We start from the raw sequence: 22,201 nt of genomic DNA, 5'->3' as shown, positions 1-22,201 counted from the left end.
GCCTGTGTTTCGCCACAGGACGTGCGTTAGTCGTCTGTCTGTCTGTGTTTCGCCATAGGACGTGTGTTAGGCACCCTTTAGCCTGTGTTTCACTACCAATCTCAAATGTCCCTTTTGTCCCTTTGTCTGTGTCCTGCCGGAGAGTCCATGTTTAACCTCATTCTGTTAAGTATTGAGACGTCTCCGCGACACGTGTGTGCTATCTGGGTATGTATTGTAACGGGTTCGATCCATGTTGCATGGGCGGCACCATAAATAAAAAAAAAAATGGGGTGGGAAAGGGTTAAAGGTGGGCTTCCACATTCTGCGCACGTCGCACTCACACTGCTTCGTAAACTCCTCAGCAACCCAACACACCCCGAGCTTCACCTCCCGCTGTGTTTTATAGCGCGGGGAGAAGCCCAGGATCATTAACGACCGCCTAACTAGTGTGCTTCGGAGGGAGCAAGTAGCGATATTGATTTGGGCGCATGTCCATCACAGGCACACGGCGTGACGGTATGTTCTGTTCTCTGCTTGTGAATTTTTTCTGGCAGTGAGGTTGTGGTGAGTTAATTATTTGAGCTAAATAAAAAATAAATGCATTCGTTACAAATTTGCTTTTTGGGTGGGCATAAAAAATGGTGTCTCGAATATCCTTTCCTCTGCATATTCACCTGTCAATACAATACTCAGGAGGAAATATGAAGAGGTTATCTCTCCTAAGAGAAATCAATCCAAACTTTAAAGGTCTTTGTGTTTCAGCACAGGACATCTTGGACAAACTTGCAGGACAAATGATGGGAGAATTTGAACAGGTAAGACAATCTGGACTGGAAACAGGCTTATGTTTTCTAAATGTTGGCAAAGTTTCAAGATATTATTTCTACAATAGCAATGTGTACATTCTAGCAACATTAAGACATGCTTTTATAATTAATTAATGTGCATAACATTTGATGTAAACACAAGTAAAACAAATAGAGTAAAAAAAGAAGTAAAGAAATGTCCTTTTGACATACATTGAAGTCATTTGGGTTTGGATGATTATGAGAAGACAAAGGTCTGTTTTTTTTATATTTACCTCACAATTTTAAGGTGAGAAATATAAGAGCAAATAGTCCTAAAGGAGGCTTATTATGCTAATGGAGGTAACCTTTTAGTCATTTTTTTTAGTCATGTGCTTAGAAAGGGCTTAAAGACAATTACATTTCCCCTGTAATCATGTACTGTAGGAAGATCCCCTTCTCAGCTTGCCACTCAGCTCTGCTTAAAAATGCTTTGCCTCTTATCAACTTTTTCGTTTATCATTTTAAATAACAAATGCAGAACTGTAGTTGCAGACAAAGCCCAGGCCACAAATCAAGGCCAGACATTCAGAGCTACTCATTTTAACAGTCAATTAAGTAGGGCACATCTGAGCAATGAGAACCTTTTAATTACCATGTTCCAGTATTTTTGTTTAACTAATAAATGAGTTTAAACAAAAGTTGTCATGTTGCGCTCAACACTTTAGTATGTAAAAAAAAAAAACTCTAATCTAAGAATGTTGTGTATGATATAAAAATACAAAAATAAACACCAACACCTGGTAATTTAAATAGCATTGATTATTTATTATATATCAAAAAATTTGTGATAAAAAGGATTAAGAGCACCCAAGGCTTATTTATGCCTGTGGGGACCAAAGACCAGCCTGTCTAGTCCTACAGCAAAGCCAATGTAGCTGGCAAGGAAAAATGCAGCCCGGAGTTCAGGGCTGTTGATCAGGCCTCCAAACTTCCCAGATCTCAGGCCAATTCAGTGTCTGTGGAATGTGCTTAACAAATAAGTTTCATCCATAAAGACCCCACCCCAATACCCATAATATTTACAGGACCTGCTGTCAATGCCCTGGTGCCAGACAGGCACGCTCCCAGAGATCTTGTGTAATCGTGCTCAGAGGGGCCATAGGCACCTGTGTGGCACAAAAGGAACCTATATACATGAGCTTCATACTACATAATGATTTGTGTTTACACTAATTAAATAAAAAAATTGAATTGCAAATATGACATTTGTATCATAGTATTTGTGTCACAGTAACATTTGCTGAACCAGACTGGTCAGGACAAGTCTGAATAACTTACTTATGAGCTTTTGAGCCTTATTATGATTAACTTTATAAAACTGTCTTGTGTGTCTGTCTGTTTGTGGAATCCGTAACCAAGAATAAACAGAGAGTTAGACAGGCTGAACTTTGTACCCATATGTACTTTAGGTGGCAAACTTATAACACTAAGGAATAAAATAGTCAGAGTCAACTAAATTATTGATTGCATGTTATGGCATGTTAGTGGAACAAGTTAGCTAAATTACTTACTCCGGGGACTGGGTTCGATTCACTCCCAGGTTTGATTCCTGCTCCATGTGCATAGAATTTGCATGTACTCCCTGCGCTTGCTGGGTTCCCTCTAGTACTCCGGTTTCCTCCCTCAGCCCAAAGATATGCAGATTAGGCTAAGTGGCATTTCCAAATCCCCTATAGTGTGTGAATAAGTGTGTGCCTTGCGAATGAACTGGTACCCTGTCCAGGGTCTACCCTGCCAATGTGCCCTATGTTTCCTGGAACAGGGCCCAGGCCACTGCGACCCTGTATACAAGATTAAGCAATATATTGTAGATAATGAGTGAGTGAATGATAGCAGTTAAAAAAAAATGGTCACATAGCAGAAGTCTTACTGACTTCTTTAAATATTTACAATATTACAAACAGCAAATAATCACACCTGTTGTCAGGTCTAAAAAAAAAATCAATCAATCAATCAATCTTATTATTATTATTATTATTATTATTATTATTATTATTATTAATAATAATAATAATAATAATAATATTATTATTATTATTATTATTAATCACTTTTGGGGGCATATGACAAAAAGTAATAATGAAGTTTAGTTAGTTTTTCTTTTTATTGATTGTTGCCTGGCAAAATATCCTGTCTCCCAATTTTTTGTTATTAAAAAATACAGTAATTATTTTTGTGCATTGATAGTAACCAATCTATTTTTATTACATGTTACAATCACTTAAACGTTTTAAGTGAGAATTAGAATTTAGTTTCCAATTTAGGTATGCATGTTACTGGCACTTGTTCTATAAGACCCTATAAATATATCCATGGTCACTAATAGTGCTTCTGCATTTATACAACACACAGATTTTGAGAACTTATTCCTTTTGAGATTTCTGTGTTGTGAATGTGTTGGTGCTGTTTTGTTTTACAGGGTTTGAAGAAACACTATAAATCTGTTCTCAATGTTTCTTCTGCTGATTTCCACAGAATGGGATTAAAGCCCATCACCTTTGTTCGTCAGGTAAAAGGGGGCATGAACTTTGAGAATCATTTTGAAAAGTTAAAACTAAACTGAACTGAACAGGACAGCCCTGCCCTTACCCACTAAACATTAAACAGAGAAAATGAATTTACTGTATAGCACTGAATTGTAATGCTTATGTGTTTTTAAAAATGTGTTTGTGGGGACTGTGGTGCAGGTCCTGGCTGCTTGTTTCTACCCTTCCCTCCTGAATGATGAGAGGTTACCCTTGGATGCAAGAGAGAGGGCGAGAAGGATTCTGGGAACATGTGCAGGCGGGAGCATTGGTGATCTGTTTAAATGACTTTATAGCATATCTCATTATTGGAACAGTACTAGACAGCTAAAACTACTTAGTCAAAATATTACAGATAACATTGCTTAAAATGTTAGTGAAGGAAGGAACACATAAAAAAAATTAAGCTCATACAGCAATGAGGTGTGTCCCTAGGTACTAGTTTAAGGTGGAGGTTGGACTTCACCAGGGATTGGCTCTTAGTCCCTTTATGTTTACAGTAGTAATGAACCTGTCCATGGATGAGGTTAGAGAAAAGTCCCCATGGACTGTTTAAGGATGATATTGTAAATAGCAGCATGCGATTCGCTTAATCAGAAGATTCGCTTTTGGACAGGAATGAAAATGATAATATTACAGGGCAGGGAGGATGGTCCGGGGACAAAGTTAGAGAGTCCAGATCATGATGGTTTGGATATGTGCAGAGGAGGGATGAGGTGTATATTAAAAGGAGAATGTTAAAAATGGAGCTGCCAGGTAAGAGGAAAAGAGGAAGGCCCAGGAGGAGGTTTATGAATGTGGTGAAGGAGGACATGCAAGAGGTTGGAGTGACAAGAAAACGTGTGGTAGACGGAGATAGATACAAACGCAGCCAAAGGAAGATGTTGCATGCTCTCCAGTGCTCTACATTTATTATTTATTTCTTTGAATCTTATACATCTTTTAAAGTGCAGTGTGTAGTGTTTAAATCTATTTCTAAACTCAAAGTAACAACATAATTTCAAATACACTTTAAGAAAACTTTGATACCATTATTGCAATGAACTGGATCTGTCTACTTTCCTCCAGTCAGACTCCTTTAAAACAAATTAGCTTCACCCCCATGAAAAAATGCTTCTCACCTACCCATTTTCCTTATAATGTTTTTTTTTTTTTTTTCTTTATAAGAATGGTTTTATTAAGGGATGGCAAGGTCTTGATTGTCAAAGTTTTTATTGCATTTTAAAGTCACCACACAGGCAGCAGAGGACTTAAAAATACTAACTGCACAGACTCATTGTTTCTACAATTATTGTAGAAAAAAATATAATCTACTTATAAACAAAACCCAAATATCTTAATTGCTATTTAAGAAAAAAAACTAATGTGACAAAATATTATCATTAGTAGGATAAATTTAGTATTATATATTTTTTTTATAACCAGGATCATACACTGTTGTACGTGGGATTAAGGAACTCCATGCCTCCATATGTGATTTTATCACCAAACGCGATGGTGTTGTTCCAGTTCCTGAGAACATTTACATGACCAGTGGGTCCCAGAAGGCCCTCATAGTGAGAAACACCAAAACTATAAGCACAAATTCAGATAACACACTTTTTTTATTCTTAAAAATAAACAGTAATTAAACTAGGTATTTCTCTGTAGATGGTACTGAAGCTGCTGGTTCTAAGTGAGGGCTCCCTGAAGACAGGAGTACTTAGTCCTGTACCATCATACTCCACTTTTAACATGGCAGTAGAAGCTCAGGGAGGAATTGTCGTGCCTTACTACCTGTCTGAGGAGCAGGGCTGGTCCATTCAGCTTGAAGAACTGTGCCGAGCCGTTCACACAGCCAGGATGCAATGCAACCCAATGGTGTTATATGTTATCAATCCAGGTACAACAGGTAATGAAAATATCACTGCTAATGGCAGGCTTACTTGTATGCATATTTATTTTATTTTTAAAATGTGTAATAGTATATTTTAATTTATTCATGTTGAACAAGGATAAACTGGTAACTGAAATGTATTAGTATTATTAATTCCATTAAATTCTATTTAATTTGTATAGCGCTTTTAACAATTGTCATTGTTGCAAAGCATTTTTACACAATCAAAAGTAATTAGGGAAGGTTGTCTAAAATGAAAATCAGGCCTAAATCCTGATTGATACTGTAAGGGTTAACCCCTAGAGGGCGACAAACGCCCAGACCTGTTGTGTTTTTAGTTGTGTTTAGTTGGGAAGTAAATATCCCAGAATGCACCTCGGTCAGGTGATAGAAGAGCGCACCCGAGCCGAGGCGACTAATTAAGTTGATTATTTTAAATAGCCTGACTTAAGTTCAGTCAGGCGTCTAGCATTTGCTACTGTTATTGTTATGGTTTTTATGGTTGTTTTCGTAACAGTGATTATATTAAAGTTTGCTATAGTGCTCTAATGAGTTTTGTTTAAGTTTTGACTTTAATATAACAATAAAAGAATCTTTTAACCGTCACTTCTGCTCCTCTGCATTTATGCCACGCACACGCCGACAGCCACATCGTGACAGATACAGTTTGTGTATGCTATTCCTTTGTAGATATGAACATAGCTGCTGCGCTACTATCTTTTCCAGAATCTTAGAGATAAAGGGGATGTTTGATATTGGCCTGTAATTGGACAGGGGTCAAGGTCAGGTTAACCACAACCCTAACCCGGCAAAAAAAATTTCAAAGTACAGCCCAGGGGGTCTCTAAAAAATAATTAGCGGGATTTACTGAGCAGACTTAATATTTGTAGCTGCACTTTTTGTTACTATAGATAACTTCAAATGCATTAAATTTGTGTGTGTTTTTGTATGATAGTCAGATTATCTTCGTAAATAACTGTTATTATTAGTATTATTATTATTATTTGGTATTTTTAAGAAGGCCAAATACATTTTCAAGGTTGCACAGTTTTAAATAAATAATACCACCCACAAACAAGCTCCAAACATTTAAATCAATAATACTTTAAAAAATAAATTAAATAATAATAATTTATTACCTTGTTAAACTCAAAGTTGCATGTTTTTTTTTTTTTTTTTTTTTTTCACCAGGTCATGTCCAAAGTAAGGACTCAATTGCTGAAGTGATTCGTTTTGCTGCAGAAGAAAGACTCTTCCTAATGATAGATGAGGTAGTGGTCTGTCAGTAAATTCTTGAAGAATTTTTATATTTTTCATTCTGTGTTTAGGAACACCACCACCAAAGCACTAGAATTTTCCTCAACTGAATCTTGATCGTCACACTTAATTCTGCCATACTGATGGCAAAAATAAATGGATCTTTTTTTTAAATAAATGGATTTCTTCTTTTGTTCATTTTGTCCTGACAGGTGCATCAGGACATGGTGTATGGGAAAGGATCTGAGTTTTATTCTTATAGAAGAGTGTTGTCTGAAATGGGCCCTCCATACTCTAGCAATGTGGAGCTGGTCTCCTTTAACTCCATCTCCAAGAGTGTCCTGGGAGAGTATGACATTTTTTTTTATTTAAAATATCTTCACTATATTGCCAGACGTATCCAAACACTCAAAAATCTCATGACTTCGAGCTTACCACTAGATTTTACAATGGAATTAGGTGTTCAGGGCTTTGTGCAACTCCATGGAGCTGGCCTTGTGCACATTATCTAAAATAAATAAACAGGAACAGGTTTGAGCCTGAGTTTCAGTGAAGAGAAATTGTACTGTTACAGCAAATAAAGACATTGTATACAGTTGTGTACCTCAAATTTCACTGTGGCAGAAGTTTGGGAAAGAAGCACATAAAGGTGTGATGATTGGGTATCCACATACTTCGGCACATACGGTGTATATATACCCATTAGTTTATATTATAGAATATTAAAGGCAATATTCCCCTTGTGTCACTGGGGTGTCTCTGATCCCTTGAGGCATAGGAGGTAGTTGATTGTGATGTATTATCGTAAACTAAGAGGGTTTGCTGTATATTTTTCATTCTCATGACTGCATACTGACCATGGCCCGGTTTTTGAAAACTTCTTATCGCTAAGTAGTTCTTAAGTTGTTCCTTATTTGGCAGCGATACAGCGTGTTGTGTTAAACCGAAGATACGCTCTACGTCCCGATGTCCAGCTGCTCGCTGCTTTTGTGTTTAAAATACTGTGGCGTGGGCGGGGCGGTGGCTGATAACCATCATGCCTTGCGGGGGGGTTTCTATGTTTTCACCTTGTTGGGGAAGGTTGTTTGGGCTAGTGGCTTCGGCCATGTGTGTGTTAAGTGTGTGTGACCTGTTGAATGTTCTTCGGTTCATGCTTAGGCTGAATTGGGTGTAGGTTCTCGTGTGAATGTGCTGCTAATGCTATACAGTGATGTGCAAAATAAAGTACTCCCAGCCATTGCATTGGCTTAAGCTTTTTAAGCTTATTAAGCTCACTCGTCTCTCTAACATCCTTTCTGGCGGTAAAATGCTACAATACGTTTCATTGACCATTAGCCATCATTCATGACTGAATGGACTTTTCTTTTGACACGTTTTATTTTATGATGAAATTTGATTTTTGAGCCCCACCCCCTAAAAACGCCACAAGGAAAGCGGCTTTAAGGAGAAGGCTCGCCCGCGGAGGGTTATACGCGTACCATTGAAATTCTACAGCGCGTGGTAAAGGCCAAAAATGACATTGTTGGCGTTTTTAAATTTCTGAAACGGAAAAGAGAGAAAATTTCACGCGCCTTGAAAACGAAACTTATCATAACATCTGTTGTATTTTTTTTTTTTTTTTTTTTTTTTTAACTGGTATACGATACCCATGATTTATTCATGCTATTTTAACAATGGAATGATTTTATATATATATTTAATAAAAACAAATAAAATGGACCACTACCAGTGCTTATTCCTTTCATATGCAGTTTGGATTTATTCAGATAGATGCGACCTACTGTAGTGAGTTGACATCACGCAGATAAAATGCTAATTATCTTGCATTATTATCATTATTATTATTATTATCTTGAGACTTTATCTGACGGGTCTCTATTCTGGCATTATGGTTTTGCTGAAAAGACATGGCTGAGAAAAAATATCAGTGTTACTGCTGACTTGTTTCCCGACCACAGGGAAAGTCTGTACATTGTGCTTTGTCACTGTCAGATACGGTTTTTTTTATCATACATATCCGACTGTTGCTACTGATTTATTCCCACACCACAGGTGAATTAGCTGAGTTTTATCCTTCTAAATGTGTTCATTGTCACTGTCAGATACTGATTCGACATGGTTTTCTATATAAAAAAAACTTCCCTTATTTATCAGACTGTTACTGCAGTTCTTCGAGGGTTATTATTCTAAAACTAAGTACAGTATGTTCATATGTCCATGTTCTAAGTAAATAGTAGAAGTTCTGTTACTGCTCACCTGTTTACACAGCAAAAGTGAAACAGCTAATTTAGTGAAGTTTGAGCATTCTAAATGTCCTATATAGCAGCAGAAACACATCCTGATGCCTAGAGTTCGTGCTATCAGATAAGGTTCCCCCTCTACTTTTCACATACAGATGTGTCCACAGCTGTCAAAATGGTACTACTCACACGTTTACAGCCTCCAAGTGACTCAGCCGAAGTTCATTATTCGAAATATGTCCATGATAGCAAGGGAAACACATCCTGATGGCAAGAGTTCGAGCAATCAGATAAGGTTTCCCCTCTATTTTCACATATAGATATGTCCACAGCTCAATTAGTTTGTTTGTATTCTAATTGTTAACTTAGAAATCAATCACCTGAGGTGGGATTTTTGTTGCATTAGCTTTTCTGTAAGACTGTACTGGATGGGGTGGCCTTTGGTCCCCACAGGCATGCGTAACCCTTGGGTGCCAATGATCCTGTTACCAATTAAATGGAGTATAATTGATAATCAATGGAAATGTGTTTACGTTATGTGGTGTGAATGTTGTGTCTGATAAGTGTATGGTGTCAAGGTATTTGTGGATATATACTATACTAAAGGTAATGAAAGAATGTCTTGAAACAGAATGCAATAACTGATTGTACTGTATTTATTTATTTACATAATGAAATAAAATCTTTTAGGTTCATTTTACACAGTTGGTCATGTTACTTAGGAGACAGTTCCAACCATGCTGAAACATTTGCAAAAGTTTTACTGTGAATGGAAGCTGCCTCACTGTCTGTGTCCTCAGAAAACTGATTCTGTGTTGTAAAAATGAGAGAGAGGGACAAAAATATGTGGCAATTACAATTCTAGCCATCATTATGTGTCTCTGCTGGTATAATGAACATACTTTGTGTGAGAATGGTGAACCTCAGCTATTTTACGTGTGGCCTGTAACCTTATCTAATAGCTTAAACTCATGCCATCAGGATGTGTTTCCCTTGCTATCATGGACATATTTCGAATGATAACCCTTTGCTAAGTCACTTGTAAGCTGTAAACATGTGAATAGTACCATACTGGGGCTAAAAAAACGCATCCTGATGGGGGAACCAACTTCGACACAACACAATACCCATCTCATTCCGTTTCTCGTGCTCCCGGATTTACCATCTTAAACCGGTGAGAGCGAGCCATCTCTCCCATCCACCACTACACACTCACAATAACACGGACTTGGACTTTCATACCTACACACTCACACACACGCATACATTTTATACTTTGTTTATAGTTGTATGTATTCTGTATATATTGGTTTGTGGTGCACCTTATTTGTTTGTTTGTCTATTTCACTTTAATACACTTTGGATTTGTTTGGTAATTGTTGTTGTTGCGTGTCTCCGCGAAGGTTGCGCAACACCCGAAAGTAAGTGATAGCCCGTGTTTAGATTCTAGACTCCGTAATAGTGTAATTAGCTCTTAAATAAGATCTGAGCATTACAGCGCCTTGTAACGTCGGACGTAAGAGGCAGCGACTTAAGAAGACTCCTAAGGGACAGTTCGAGAAACACACTTAGAAAAGTAATCACTTTACGTAAGATATAGCTTAAGAGTCTTCTTAGCGCGCTAAGAGTGTGCGTTATCGGGGAACAGGGCCCTTATTATTTCAGTAATTTTAATAACTTAAAGTAATTTGGTTTTAAAAAAAAATATATATATATATAAAATAGGTATTTAAATTCAAATTCAAATTTTATTTGTCACATACACAAACATACACAGTACGAAATGTAGTGAAATGCATTTTACGGCTGCCATTGACCCTAGAAGAGAATTAAAGTTTACAAATAAGAAATAAATATGAATAAAAGAAATACGATAGAAATTAAATAGACATTAAATTAAACTAGGAAAAATAGAACTAAAAATAGAAATAGAAATATGATGTGCAAAAATAGAAATCTACTGTACAAATTGAAATATACTGTGCTGTGTGTGCAAATATGCATGGAATAAAGTGACTTTGTGCAGAGGTTATTAAAGTGTCTTTGTGCACTGGTCCAGGATGTAAACGTAAAACTGTAAAATGTAGTGTAGTTGTGAAGGTAGGTGTGCAAAGTTATTAAAGTGACTTTGTGCAATGGTCCAGGATGTAAGCAAACGACATGTAGTGTATATATGAAGGAAGGTGAGCATGTAATTGTCCATAGTGTTCATGGATGTAAGAAGATTGATGGATTTGATCAATTATGAAAAAGATGAAAAGATTGTTAGTTCTGCATAGTGGTGTGGTTGTGGTTGAGAGACCTTATCGCCTGCGGGAAGAAGATCCTCCTCAGTCTCTCTGTGTTGGCCTTCAAGGAGCGGAATCGCTTCCCAGACCGCAACAGAGTAAACAGTCCGTTATTGGGGTGACTGAGGTCCTTCACGATCTTCCTGGCCTTGGTCAAGCACCGCTTGCTGTAGATTGAGTGCAGGTCAGGGAGCTCGATGCGGATGATGCGCTCAGCTGATCGCACCACCCTCTGTAGAGCTCGTCTGTCCTGCATGGTGCTGTTCCCGAACCAGGTCGTGATATTTCCCGTCAGGATGCTCTCTATGGTGCAGGAGTAGAAATTCCTGAGCACCTTGGAGGGCAGTCTAAAGTCTCTCAAGCGTCTGAGGTGGTAGAGACGCTGCCGGGCCTTTTTTACCACGGTGTTGATGTGACAGGACCATGCCAGGTCCTGCGTGATGTGAACACCGAGGTATCTGAAGCTGTCCACTCTCTCCCCTTTGGGCTTCTGTTGATGACGGGGGTCTGGTAGTTCCTCACCTGCTTTGTACTAAAGTCCACTATCAGCTCCTTTGTCTTACTGACGTTCAGGAGGAGATTGTTTCTCTGGCACCAGTTCTCCAGATTTCCAACCTCCTCCAGGTAGGCCGTCTCATCGTTGTTCGTGATCAGGCCCACCACAACAGTGTCGTCAGCGAACTTGATGATGGTGGTGGAGCTGGTAGTGGCCACGCAGTCGTGGGTGTACAGAGAGTACAGCAGGGGGCTCAGAACACAACCCTGGGGGGCTCCAGTGCTGAGAGTGAGGGAGGCTGAGACATGTCCGCCCATCCTTACTGCCTGTGGTCTGCCAGTCAGAAAATTGGAGATCCACTGACACATTGATGAGCTGAGTCCCAGGTGCTCCAGCGTGGTGGTAAGTGTGGAGGGAATTATGGTATTAAATGCAGAACTGTAGTCGATGAAGAGCATTTTCACATAATTTCCCCTCCGAATGTCCAGGTGAGTGAGAGATGTATGGAGGAGATGAGAGATTGCATCGTCCGTGGAACGGTTTGTACGATAAGCGAACTGTAGTGGGTCTAGTGTGTCTGGTAGTGAAGAGATGATGAAGTCTCTGACCAGGCGTTCAAAGCACTTCATCACTACTGAAGTGAGGGCTACAGGGCGATAATCATTGAGGGAAGCAGGATGAGGTTTCTTTGGGACAGGAACAATGATGGACTCTTTGAAGCATGTGGGGATCACCGACTGAGATAAAGAGATGTTGAATATCTCAGTGAACACAGGTGCTAGCTGGTCTGCGCAGGCTCTGAGAATACGGCCTGAGATGCCGTCTGGTCCTGCTGCTTTCCTGGTGTTCACTCTCTTGAAGGCTCTCCTCACGTCATGCTCGGTGATGATGAACGCGCTTCCGGTGCTAGCAGTGACTTCCTGTCTGCAGCCGTTAGCGCCGCTAGCATTAGCATCGCTAGCGTCCTTAGCTGCAGCCTCGAAGCGAGCATAGAAAGTGTTGAGCTCATCTGCCAGAGTCACGTCTGCGTTTATCATACCGGATGTTGGTGCTTTATAATCCGTTATTGTCCTTAATCCCTGCCACAGGCTCCTAGAGTCACTCTGTTGGAGTTGTGACTCTAGTTTCCTCCCGTAGCGCTGCTTCGCCTCTTTCACCGCCTTCCGGACGCTGTATGACGCAGCCTTGTACGGTTCCATGTCCCCCGACGCGAGTCCCGTGTTGTAGGCAGCGGTGCGAGATCTCAGAGCGTCACGGATGGTTTTATCCACCCACGGCTTCTGGTTGGGAAACGTTTTAATAGTCTTTTTTTCTACGGTATCGTCCGCTAGTTTCCCGATGAATTCCACAACCGCTTCCGTAAACACGCTGACGTCACCATCGGAGCTGTTTCTGAACATGTCCCAGTCTGTGCATCAAGTGCGTCCTGTAACGCGGCCACCGATTGGTCCGTCCAGCACGCGACCTCCCTCTGAACCGGAACTTCCTGTTTCAGCCTTTGTTTGTATTTTGGCATGAGGAAGATGGCGGCGTGGTCGGATTTACCAAACGGTGGACAAGATTGTGCCTTGTAGCCGTCCTTGACCGTTGTATAGCAGTGATCCAATGTCCTTTCGCCCCTGGTGGGGCAGGTGATGTGCTGATAAAAGTTCGGCGCTGCGCATTTGAGGTTGGCACTGTTAAAGTCCCCCGCCACAATAAGCGCAGCGTCCCGGTGTTGTGTTTGTTGCTGTGTGAGTGCCTCATGCAGCTCGCATAAGGCAGTGTCCGTGTCCGCTTGTGGTGGAATATAAACGGCGCTGATTATGACCGATGTGAACTCCCGAGGAAGGTAAAAAGGACGACACATGATGGACAGTAGTTCCAGGTTGGGTGTGCAGGAGGGTGTGAGAGGAACAACGCTCGCGCTGTTGCACCAGCTGCTGTTCACCATTAAACACACGCCGACTTCCCCGAGTCCCGCGTCCTGTCCATGCGGTGAACCGAGAAGAACTCGGCCGGCTGAATGGCGTGGTCCGGCACCGCTGGGTTCAGCCATGTCTCGGTGAAGCAGAGGAGATTGCAGTCCCGAATGTCTCTCTGGAACTTTATCCTGGCCCTGAGGTCATCGAGCTTGTTTTCCAGTGACTGGACGTTGGCGAGCAGGATGCTGGGCAGAGGTGTGCGGTGTGCACGGGCTCTCAGCCTGTTCCTGACGCCGGCTCGTTTCCCTCGAGGCCGCCGCTTCGCGTCGCGTCCTTTGTTGTCCCTCAGGATCTCACTCGGCCAGCTCGGATCCGGAGTTAAAAACGTCGAATTGTGAGTACATTGTATACCAATAGAAACAAGAGTGTCTCTATCATAACTAATGTACCCCATGGTGGTAATTTTGCCGGTTTTAAAACGCTGTAAACTAACTTAAAGAACAAAAACAAAGAAAAGGTGGTCAGAGCAGTCGTGACGGCAGCCGACCTCACCGGCGCCATCTTGGAATGATGTAGTCATACATCTTATACTTTGGACAGAAAAGGGACTGAAATGATAAGTTCTTTCTTTAAGTATAAAATAAAATTTGATGGGTGTAATGTTACAGTAAATGAATCTAACATAAAATTACAATTTTGTTAAATAACAACACTTAAAAAAATCATAATCTTGATAATGTGAAACATCCAATTATACTGTACCACCACATCAGATCCTTTTAATAAGTTGTTTATATATAATATATAAACAATTATTAGACCTTCATATAACCCTGTGATTTGTTACTGCTCTCCTAAACAGTTGGAAATTCATCAGAGGGTAACTTGAACCTTAAACCTGCACTGGAATTTAAAAAAATCTTTAATATTCTACTGAAATACATTAAATTTATATTTAAAGTCATTCATTGTATAACTTCTTTGTGTTCAGAACCCTTATTAAGGGACATGCAGTAATTAACCTGATAACTGATAATCTGCAAAATCCATTTGTGTGCTCAGGTGTGGTCTGCGGGGAGGCTATGTGGAGTTTGTGAACCTTGACCCTTTAGTGATTCCATACATATACAAAGTTTTATCCACAACTTCGTGTGGATCACTGGGAGGACAAATCGCTGTGGATTTGATGCTCAACCCTCCAAAACCCAACCAATCTTCATATGAACTCTACTCGAAAGTGCGATTTGGTTTAATGTGATGTGTATTAAAAATATATATATATATCAAATTTCATTTTAAAATATAATTTTTTAATTGTAAACCTGACTTTTCTAGGAGGTTGGGTCAATCCGGAGTGCAATAAGGAACAATGCCCAGAAGATTATGGAGGATCTCAGTGACCTACCTGGAATCAGCTGTCAGCCAGTGAATGGAGGCATTTTTGCCTTCCCACGCCTGCACTTGTCTCAGTCTGCAATAAAACATGCAGAGGTCAGACAACTAAATATGCAATGTAGCTATCAATACTAATGGCAATTAACTTATGATATACAATTAGCTAATAATACATATGGTATTTCTGGAAATAAAATGTATGTTAAAGTCAAATCTAAAAATAAATAAATAAACATAAATTAAAAAAATTTGAATAAATAAAAGTAATTTAGTGTATAACTTGCATTCTTCTGCCACACTGAAATGCATGCTATGTTAGATTATATATTTATTATATTCCAACCATTTAAAGCCATCATCAGGCAATGCACTGTAGGTGGCAAACCTGCATTTATGCTAATGGTAAAAGAACATAAGGACTTTCTTATTCACAAAATTTTTAAATTCATTTTTTGTTTAATTAATCATTTACAGTGTACTTATTTGCACAATATAGATGTTCATCTTAACCCTTAGGAGTCTGACTTGCCGCCGGCGGCAAAAAGTGCATTTTTTCTGGTAACCGTGAAAAGAGTTTAAAATGCTCCGTCATGTTTAATAATACACATTAGTGTAGTACATCATTTGAATCTGTAAAGGGTCTAATTACAATAATTACATATTAATTACAAGCCTGCATAACAGTATGAAGTAAAAAAAAAAAAAGTAAATAATTCATGTCATTAAAAATGAAAAACAAATTGCATTTATTTATTTATTTATTTTTATTATTTATTTTATTTTGTGTGTGTGTGTGCAGTCCTTTCAATAACGGACATTGTCAGCCACAGCTTTATAACAGTAAACAGGTGACAGTGGTGAGAACAAACTCTGAGATGACAAGCGGAAGAAACGTTAAGATGAAGCCACCCAAAATAAAACTAATCCTCATGTAGGTGAACAAACAAACAAAGAAATCCCTCATATAACTCTTGATTTAAGGTTGAAACCATAGGATTTGATAAATGTGTTGCCTATGTTTTATCTTCCTGTGATGTTTTGATTTAGTTAGTACATCGTGGAATTTCAGTTGCATGACACATTTATGGTCTGTTGTAACTAGCAGTGTGTAAATTGTTTCTTATTTCATGCAATAAGCCATCAAAATATTTTTTTATACTGTTCCACTCTTACTATATAAACTGCAGGATTTGTGTGTGTGTGTGTGTGTGTGTAAATAGGAAAATCAGCTGGAGCCCAACTTGCTATACTGTTTGCGTTTGCTGGAGGATGAAGGCTTGTGTGTAGGAGCCGGATGTGTGCACGGACAGAAAGTGGGAACTTATCACATCAGGTGCTTTAAATGCATTAACACTGAACATGCAAACTATATACAGTAGTACAGTTTAAAAGTCTGGACACACCTTATGCGATATTTTTTCTTTATTTTTATTGTTTTTAATATTCTATCTTAATACTGAAGACATTGTATTTATGACAGAACAAATATGGAATCGTTTAGTCAACAATGACATGTTTAATAACCCATAACAAGTTTTATATTTTTTATTCTTCCAAGGATCCACCTTTAGCTTTGATGACCGTTTTGTACACTCTTGGCATTCTCTTAGTCAGCCTCATGAAGTAGTCACCTAAAATGGCACAATCTTAAAGGACTTCCCAGAGGTGTTGAGCACATGTTGACTGCTTTTTCCTCAGTCTCCAGTCCTATACATGCCAAAACCATCTTAGTTGGATTTGGATTGGGTGATTGTGGAAGTCTGATCTTCCAAAGAATGCCATGAATGTGCCAAGCTGTTATCTATATAAATAAAGGAAAGGTATTGTCTGTACATTGGTCAGAACTTGCTCTTCCAATTATATCTTTACTTTCCATACAGTGGAGGACTGTAAGGGTAAACCCCTAGAATGGCCAAATGCCCAATAAGTATGTTTATTGGTTTGTAGTTTGTTTAATTTGCACCACGTTTCCCAGAATGCACCTCAGTCAGGTGATTGAGTACACCTGAACCGGGGCGCAGAATTAAGTTGATGACTATAAATAGCCTGACTGAACTAACATTTGTTATTGTTACAGTTATTTTGGTTGTTTTATTTGTAATAGAGAGGGTATTAAAGTTTGCTAAAGGGCTCGAATGAGTGTTGTTTCCGTTTGGGACTTTAAGATAACTAATAAAAGAATCTCTTTCAAGTAACATCTTGCCTCCTGCATTTATGCCACACAAACCCAGACTCCAGACCCGTGACAAGGACTCAAAACCAATTTCAGAAGATTTTCTGTTTGTATGTCTGTTCAGCCAGATTTTTCACAGCATTATGGAAAACTGAATGGAGAGAAGTTAATTAAACTTTTTCAGTACTTTTGTATTTGCCTAAAGTTACACCTGCACCATATATTTAATTTAGATGTTTGGTAAAAGTAAAGTTGAGCAATTATGTGCCAGATTACAAACTGGAAGTTTTGACAGCTTACTGCATATTAGTCAAACTGTAGGCATGTGTTATATCAACTGCTAGACAGAATTTATTGAAACCTTTGCAGACTTATATACTGTACAACCCGGATTCTGGAATAGTTGGGACGTTTTTTTTAATGTTGAAAAAATTGAACTAAAATACTATCAAAATTACCTGGCCAATATTTTATTCACAACAGAAAGTTTTACACTTGTATCCAGTAAATTAGCTCATTTGAAATTTGATGGCTGCTACAGGTCTCAAAAAAGTTGGAAAGAGGGCAACAAAGAGCTAAAAAAAGCCATACATTTTGAAAAGATTCAGCTGGGAGAATATCTAGCATCAGGCCTATAACATGATTAACTATAAAAGGGATTTCTTAGAGGGGCAGAGTCTCTCAGAAGTAAAGATAGGCAATCTGCGAAAGAGAGCATAAAAATATTGTGGAATACAACGTTCCTTAACGTCAAATTGCAAAGGCTTACCAAATCTCATCTGTTACAGTGCATTACATCAAAAAAAATCAGAAAAAGTAGAGATCTCTGGGCATAAGGGACAAGGCTAAAGATCTTTGTTGGATGCCCGTGGTCTTGGGTTCCTCAGACGACACTGCTTTACTCCTCGGCCTGATTGTGTCATTGACATTACTAAATGGGCCAAGGAATACTTCCAGAAATCACTGTCAGTTAATACAATCCACCAGGCCATTTGAAGAATCCAATTAAAGATCGATCATGAAAAAAAAAAGCCATATGTGAACATGGTCCAGAATTGCTGTTGTGTCCAGTAGGCCAAGTTTCATTTTAAAATGGACTGTTTCAAAGCGGAAAAGTAATCTATGGTCAGACAAGTCCAAATTTGACATTCTTGTTGGAAATCACAGATGCCATGTCCTTCAGGCTAAAGAGGACAGAGACCTTCCAGCATGTTATCAGCGTTCAGTTCAAAAGTCAGCATCTCTGATGGTATAGGGGTGCATAAGTGCATACAGTATGGGCAGCTTGCATGTTTTGGAAGGCATTATGAATGCTGAAAGGTATATACAGTAAAGGTTTTTTAATGACATCTATTTCAGAAAAGACCTTGTGTATTTTAGCAGGACAATGCAAAACCACATACAACAGCTACTACAATTGCACGGTTTCATAGGAGAAAAATCCGGGTGCTCATTATAATCCGGGTGTTCATTTATAAAGAACATTTGGCGCATCATTAAATGGAAAATACGCAAAAGGCAACCACAAATTCTTCAGCAACTGCTAACCTATATCAGGCAAGAATGGGACCAAATTCCACCACCAAAACTCCAGAAATTCATAACCTTAATGCCCAGATGTCTTCAAACTGTTTTGAAAAGAAGTGGAAATGCTTCACCATGGTGAACATGCTCCCATCCCTCACTATTTTCAGACCTGTAGCAGGTAAAATAAGCTACTTGAACAATGTAAACAATCACCTGCACCAATAGATATTAATTAGAAAAACTAAACTGAATATTTTTATTGGGATTAGTTCATATTTTCCAGCAGAGCTAATAAAGGCACTCAGAGAAAATGGCAAGAAAGAGCTGATAAAATTGTGTCAGCAAATATACGATACAGGAGAATGGCCTGAAGACTTTACAAAAGCTGCAATAATAACTTTGGAAAAGAAGGTGAATCCCCTTGAATGAAGGCATTCGATCGAGTTAATTGGACTAAACTTCTAGGGATCCTAAGGAAAATAAAAGTTGATTGGAGAGATAGACGATTGATCAGGAACCTCTACATAAATCAAACGGCGGTGGTCAGAACACAAAATGGAGACTCGGAATCAGGGGAGATTGGACGTGAAGTGAGGCAAGGATGTCTGTTGTCACCATTACTCTTCTCAATATATGCGGAGACGATGATGATTGAGGTGATGGAAGAGGTACAAGGTGGAGTTAAAGTAGGAGGCAAGCTTTTGACCGATGTTAAGTTTGCAGATGATCAAGGTATGGTAGCCGATTCAGAAAAGGGACTACAAAATCTAATGAACGCCTAAAACAAAACTGGAAAGGCATATGATATGAAGATCAATGTCAAGAAAACAAAAGTCATGAGAGTTTGCAGAAGGGGCAAAGAAAAGGAAGGAGGCAACAAGTTAAACATCATAATAGATAGCAGAATCGCGATGGCCAAGGACGCATTCAACAAGAAAAGAGAACTGTTAACAAAGCGAATGAGCAAAGACTTAAAGAAGAGAGTAATTAAAGCAGTGGTATGGAGTGTAGCATTATACGGGTCAGAGACATGGACCTTTAAGAAGAGAGAAAGAGATAGACTGGAAGCATTTGAGATGTGGATATGGAGAAATATGGAGAAGATCAGCTGGAAGGATCATAAAACTAACAAATATGTGCTGGAGTTAGTGGGTGAAAGGAGGCAGTTGTTGGATGTGATAGGGAAGAGAAAAAAGAAATGGATCGGACACATATTGAGAGGAGAAAGCCTAGTGAAAGACATTCTAGAAGTAGAGGAAGTCCACCTATCATGTTATTAGACGATATTAAGAATGGTGACTCATACGTGACAATCAAACGAAGAGCAATGGACAGAGAGAAATGGACAGAATGGTTGCCTAGAACCTGCCCTTGGGCAGAACACTGTTGATGATGAATATTTTCACCGCTGAAATAACAGTGGTATAAGTAAATTTTAACGTGCTGGAGTTTTATCCACTCTATTTTTTTCAATTTCTTATGTGATTCACCCTCCAATTACTGAACAGAGTGTGTATTTATGGCGTTATATTCCTGCCACAATTCTGAGCGCGTGGTTTGACATTTTGAGAGCAGACAATGCACTCTATGCGCGTGCAATGTCTCCACTGCGCGCTCAACAGCTCGATTCTGCGCGTGCAATGTCTCCACTGCGCGCTCAACAGCTCGATTCGACAGCGCGTGCAACATTTATTTTCTGTGCGCGCTCGACTCTGCCTGTACGCTCGCACAACTTTGTCCAGTGTTACAAAACTGCCACAAAACCAGCCAATCACAGACATCCACACACTACTTCTGATCGGTTGTTTCTCCTCCAATCAAGTGGCACTACTATCGACCGCTTAACGGAAGCGTTGTAAATAAAGGTTTATAAGTAAAGTTATCCGATTTAAATTTTAGTCGATGTAGTCTAACATTGAGCTATATGGTAACGTAATTAGGTACGTAAATAAAAACACACAATGGGCAAACGAAACTGGTATATACTAATACTTCATTAAATAAAAAATAAATACTATAATATTTGTTTATAATATTTATGAATAAAAACTTTATTTACATTGCTTCCCTTATATAATTTATTTTTATATAATTATATATAATTTAAATTTCTTAGCATTTGATTTTGATTTTGTAAGGCTGCTTTGAGACAATGGCCATTTTAAAAGCACTATACAAATTATAGTATGCGTTATGCGGTCGATATTGCCAGTTGATAAAGGAGGAACAGCCAATCAGAAGTAGTGTGTGGAAGTCTGTGATTGGCTGGTTTTGTGGCAGTTTTGTAACACTGGACAAAGTTGAGCGAGCGTACAGGCAGAGTCGAGCGCGCACAGAAAATAAATGTTGCACGCGCGTGCAGGCAGAGTCGAGCGCGCACAGAATCGATAAGTCGCGCGTGCGCAGAGAATATGTTGAGCGAGCAGGGGAGACATTGCACGCGCAGAATCGAGCTGTTGAGCGCGCAGTGGAGACATTGCACGCGCATAGAGTGCTTTGTCTGCTCTCAAAATGTCAAACCACGCTCTCAGAATTGTGGCAGGAATATAACGCCATATGTATTTGGCTGACAACAAAATTTAGCTTAAACAGGCCGTTACTCAACCTTACAAAATTTTATTTATTTTTATTAAGAAACTAGCCAGAGAGTTCTGCTTCTGCTTACGTTAAATCAGTTAATTTTTAGCTTTAACCTTTGAACTATTTCTAGAAACTCCTTTCCCATTAACAATGAATACCTTTGCCAGTCAAAGTTAAATGTAGCTATACATACTGTATATACATACCTATATGTGTATATAAATAAGTCAGTAACCAGTAATTTTTTTTAATTTACCTTAAAAAAGGATGCTCAGTGTTTACTCTTTGAGCATATGTGTGGCCTTGTATCTTCTCTTAACTAAACATACGCATAAATTTTCTCTCCAAAGGATTTGCCTGGCGATGCAAGAGGACACCATGAAAGACGTACTGCAGAGGTTGAAGAGATTCCACCTTCGCTTCATTAAAAAGTTTCCCTGATTAGCTACACTAGCATTAATATCAGAAATCAACAACAGTGTTTGCTCTGAGCATAGTTTTCAAAGTTGGTGACAAAAATTCCAAAGTGAAATAAATATTTGTGAACATATATATAATATGCATAATCACACTGAATATTTTAGAAAAATCTAACCTTTAACTCAAGTAAATTTTAAACAAAATCTAAAAATCCATGGCTAAAAAAATATACAGTATATATTTTTATATATATATATAAAATTACATGTTCCATGATTATTGTCACCCCCAAAAATTCTGATAAAATAAATGTAATTGGAGCATTAAAAAAATCTTATGAAGTTGATCTTTTCTCACCTATGGTCACAAACATAAATGTCTTGAGTTTGCTGAGACTTCAACTACAGTAGGACCCATGGCCAGATGAGACTAAGATAGTCAGTAAATCGAAAGCTGAGTATTCGGAAAAGCACCTCATGCCCGGTGTGAAGTATGGTGTAGGATCTGTGATGCTGTGGGCCTTTTTTCTCTTCCAAAGGCCATGAGAACCTTGTTACGATGCATTGCATCATAAACTTTTTGAAATACCAGGACATTTAAAAATTAAAACCTGATGGACTTTGTCAGAAAGCTGAAGATGGGTCATCATTGGGTCATTCAGCAGGATAATGACCCAAAACATGTGGAAAA

The 22,201-nt window shown here is 38.8% G+C and overlaps 1 protein-coding gene across 1 annotated transcript; it reads left to right on the top strand.

Moving 5' to 3' along the window:
* The first annotated feature begins 681 nt into the window (after positions 1–681).
* LOC128544533 (alanine aminotransferase 2-like) lies at positions 682–21,702 on the top strand. The gene is made up of 11 exons (XM_053514757.1): positions 682–797; positions 3,250–3,339; positions 3,518–3,626; positions 4,781–4,911; positions 5,006–5,246; positions 6,423–6,502; positions 6,701–6,837; positions 14,479–14,653; positions 14,752–14,907; positions 16,032–16,144; positions 21,442–21,702. The coding sequence occupies exons 1-11, from the start codon at positions 684–686 to the stop codon at positions 21,530–21,532; spliced, it is 1,437 nt and encodes a 478-aa protein (XP_053370732.1). The 5' UTR covers positions 682–683; the 3' UTR covers positions 21,533–21,702.
* The last annotated feature ends 499 nt before the right edge of the window (positions 21,703–22,201 follow it).

The sequence above is a fragment of the Clarias gariepinus genome, chromosome 1 (assembly GCF_024256425.1).
Source record: "Clarias gariepinus isolate MV-2021 ecotype Netherlands chromosome 1, CGAR_prim_01v2, whole genome shotgun sequence".
NCBI lineage: Eukaryota > Metazoa > Chordata > Actinopteri > Siluriformes > Clariidae > Clarias > Clarias gariepinus.
This window is presented reverse-complemented; position numbering and strand designations above follow the sequence as displayed.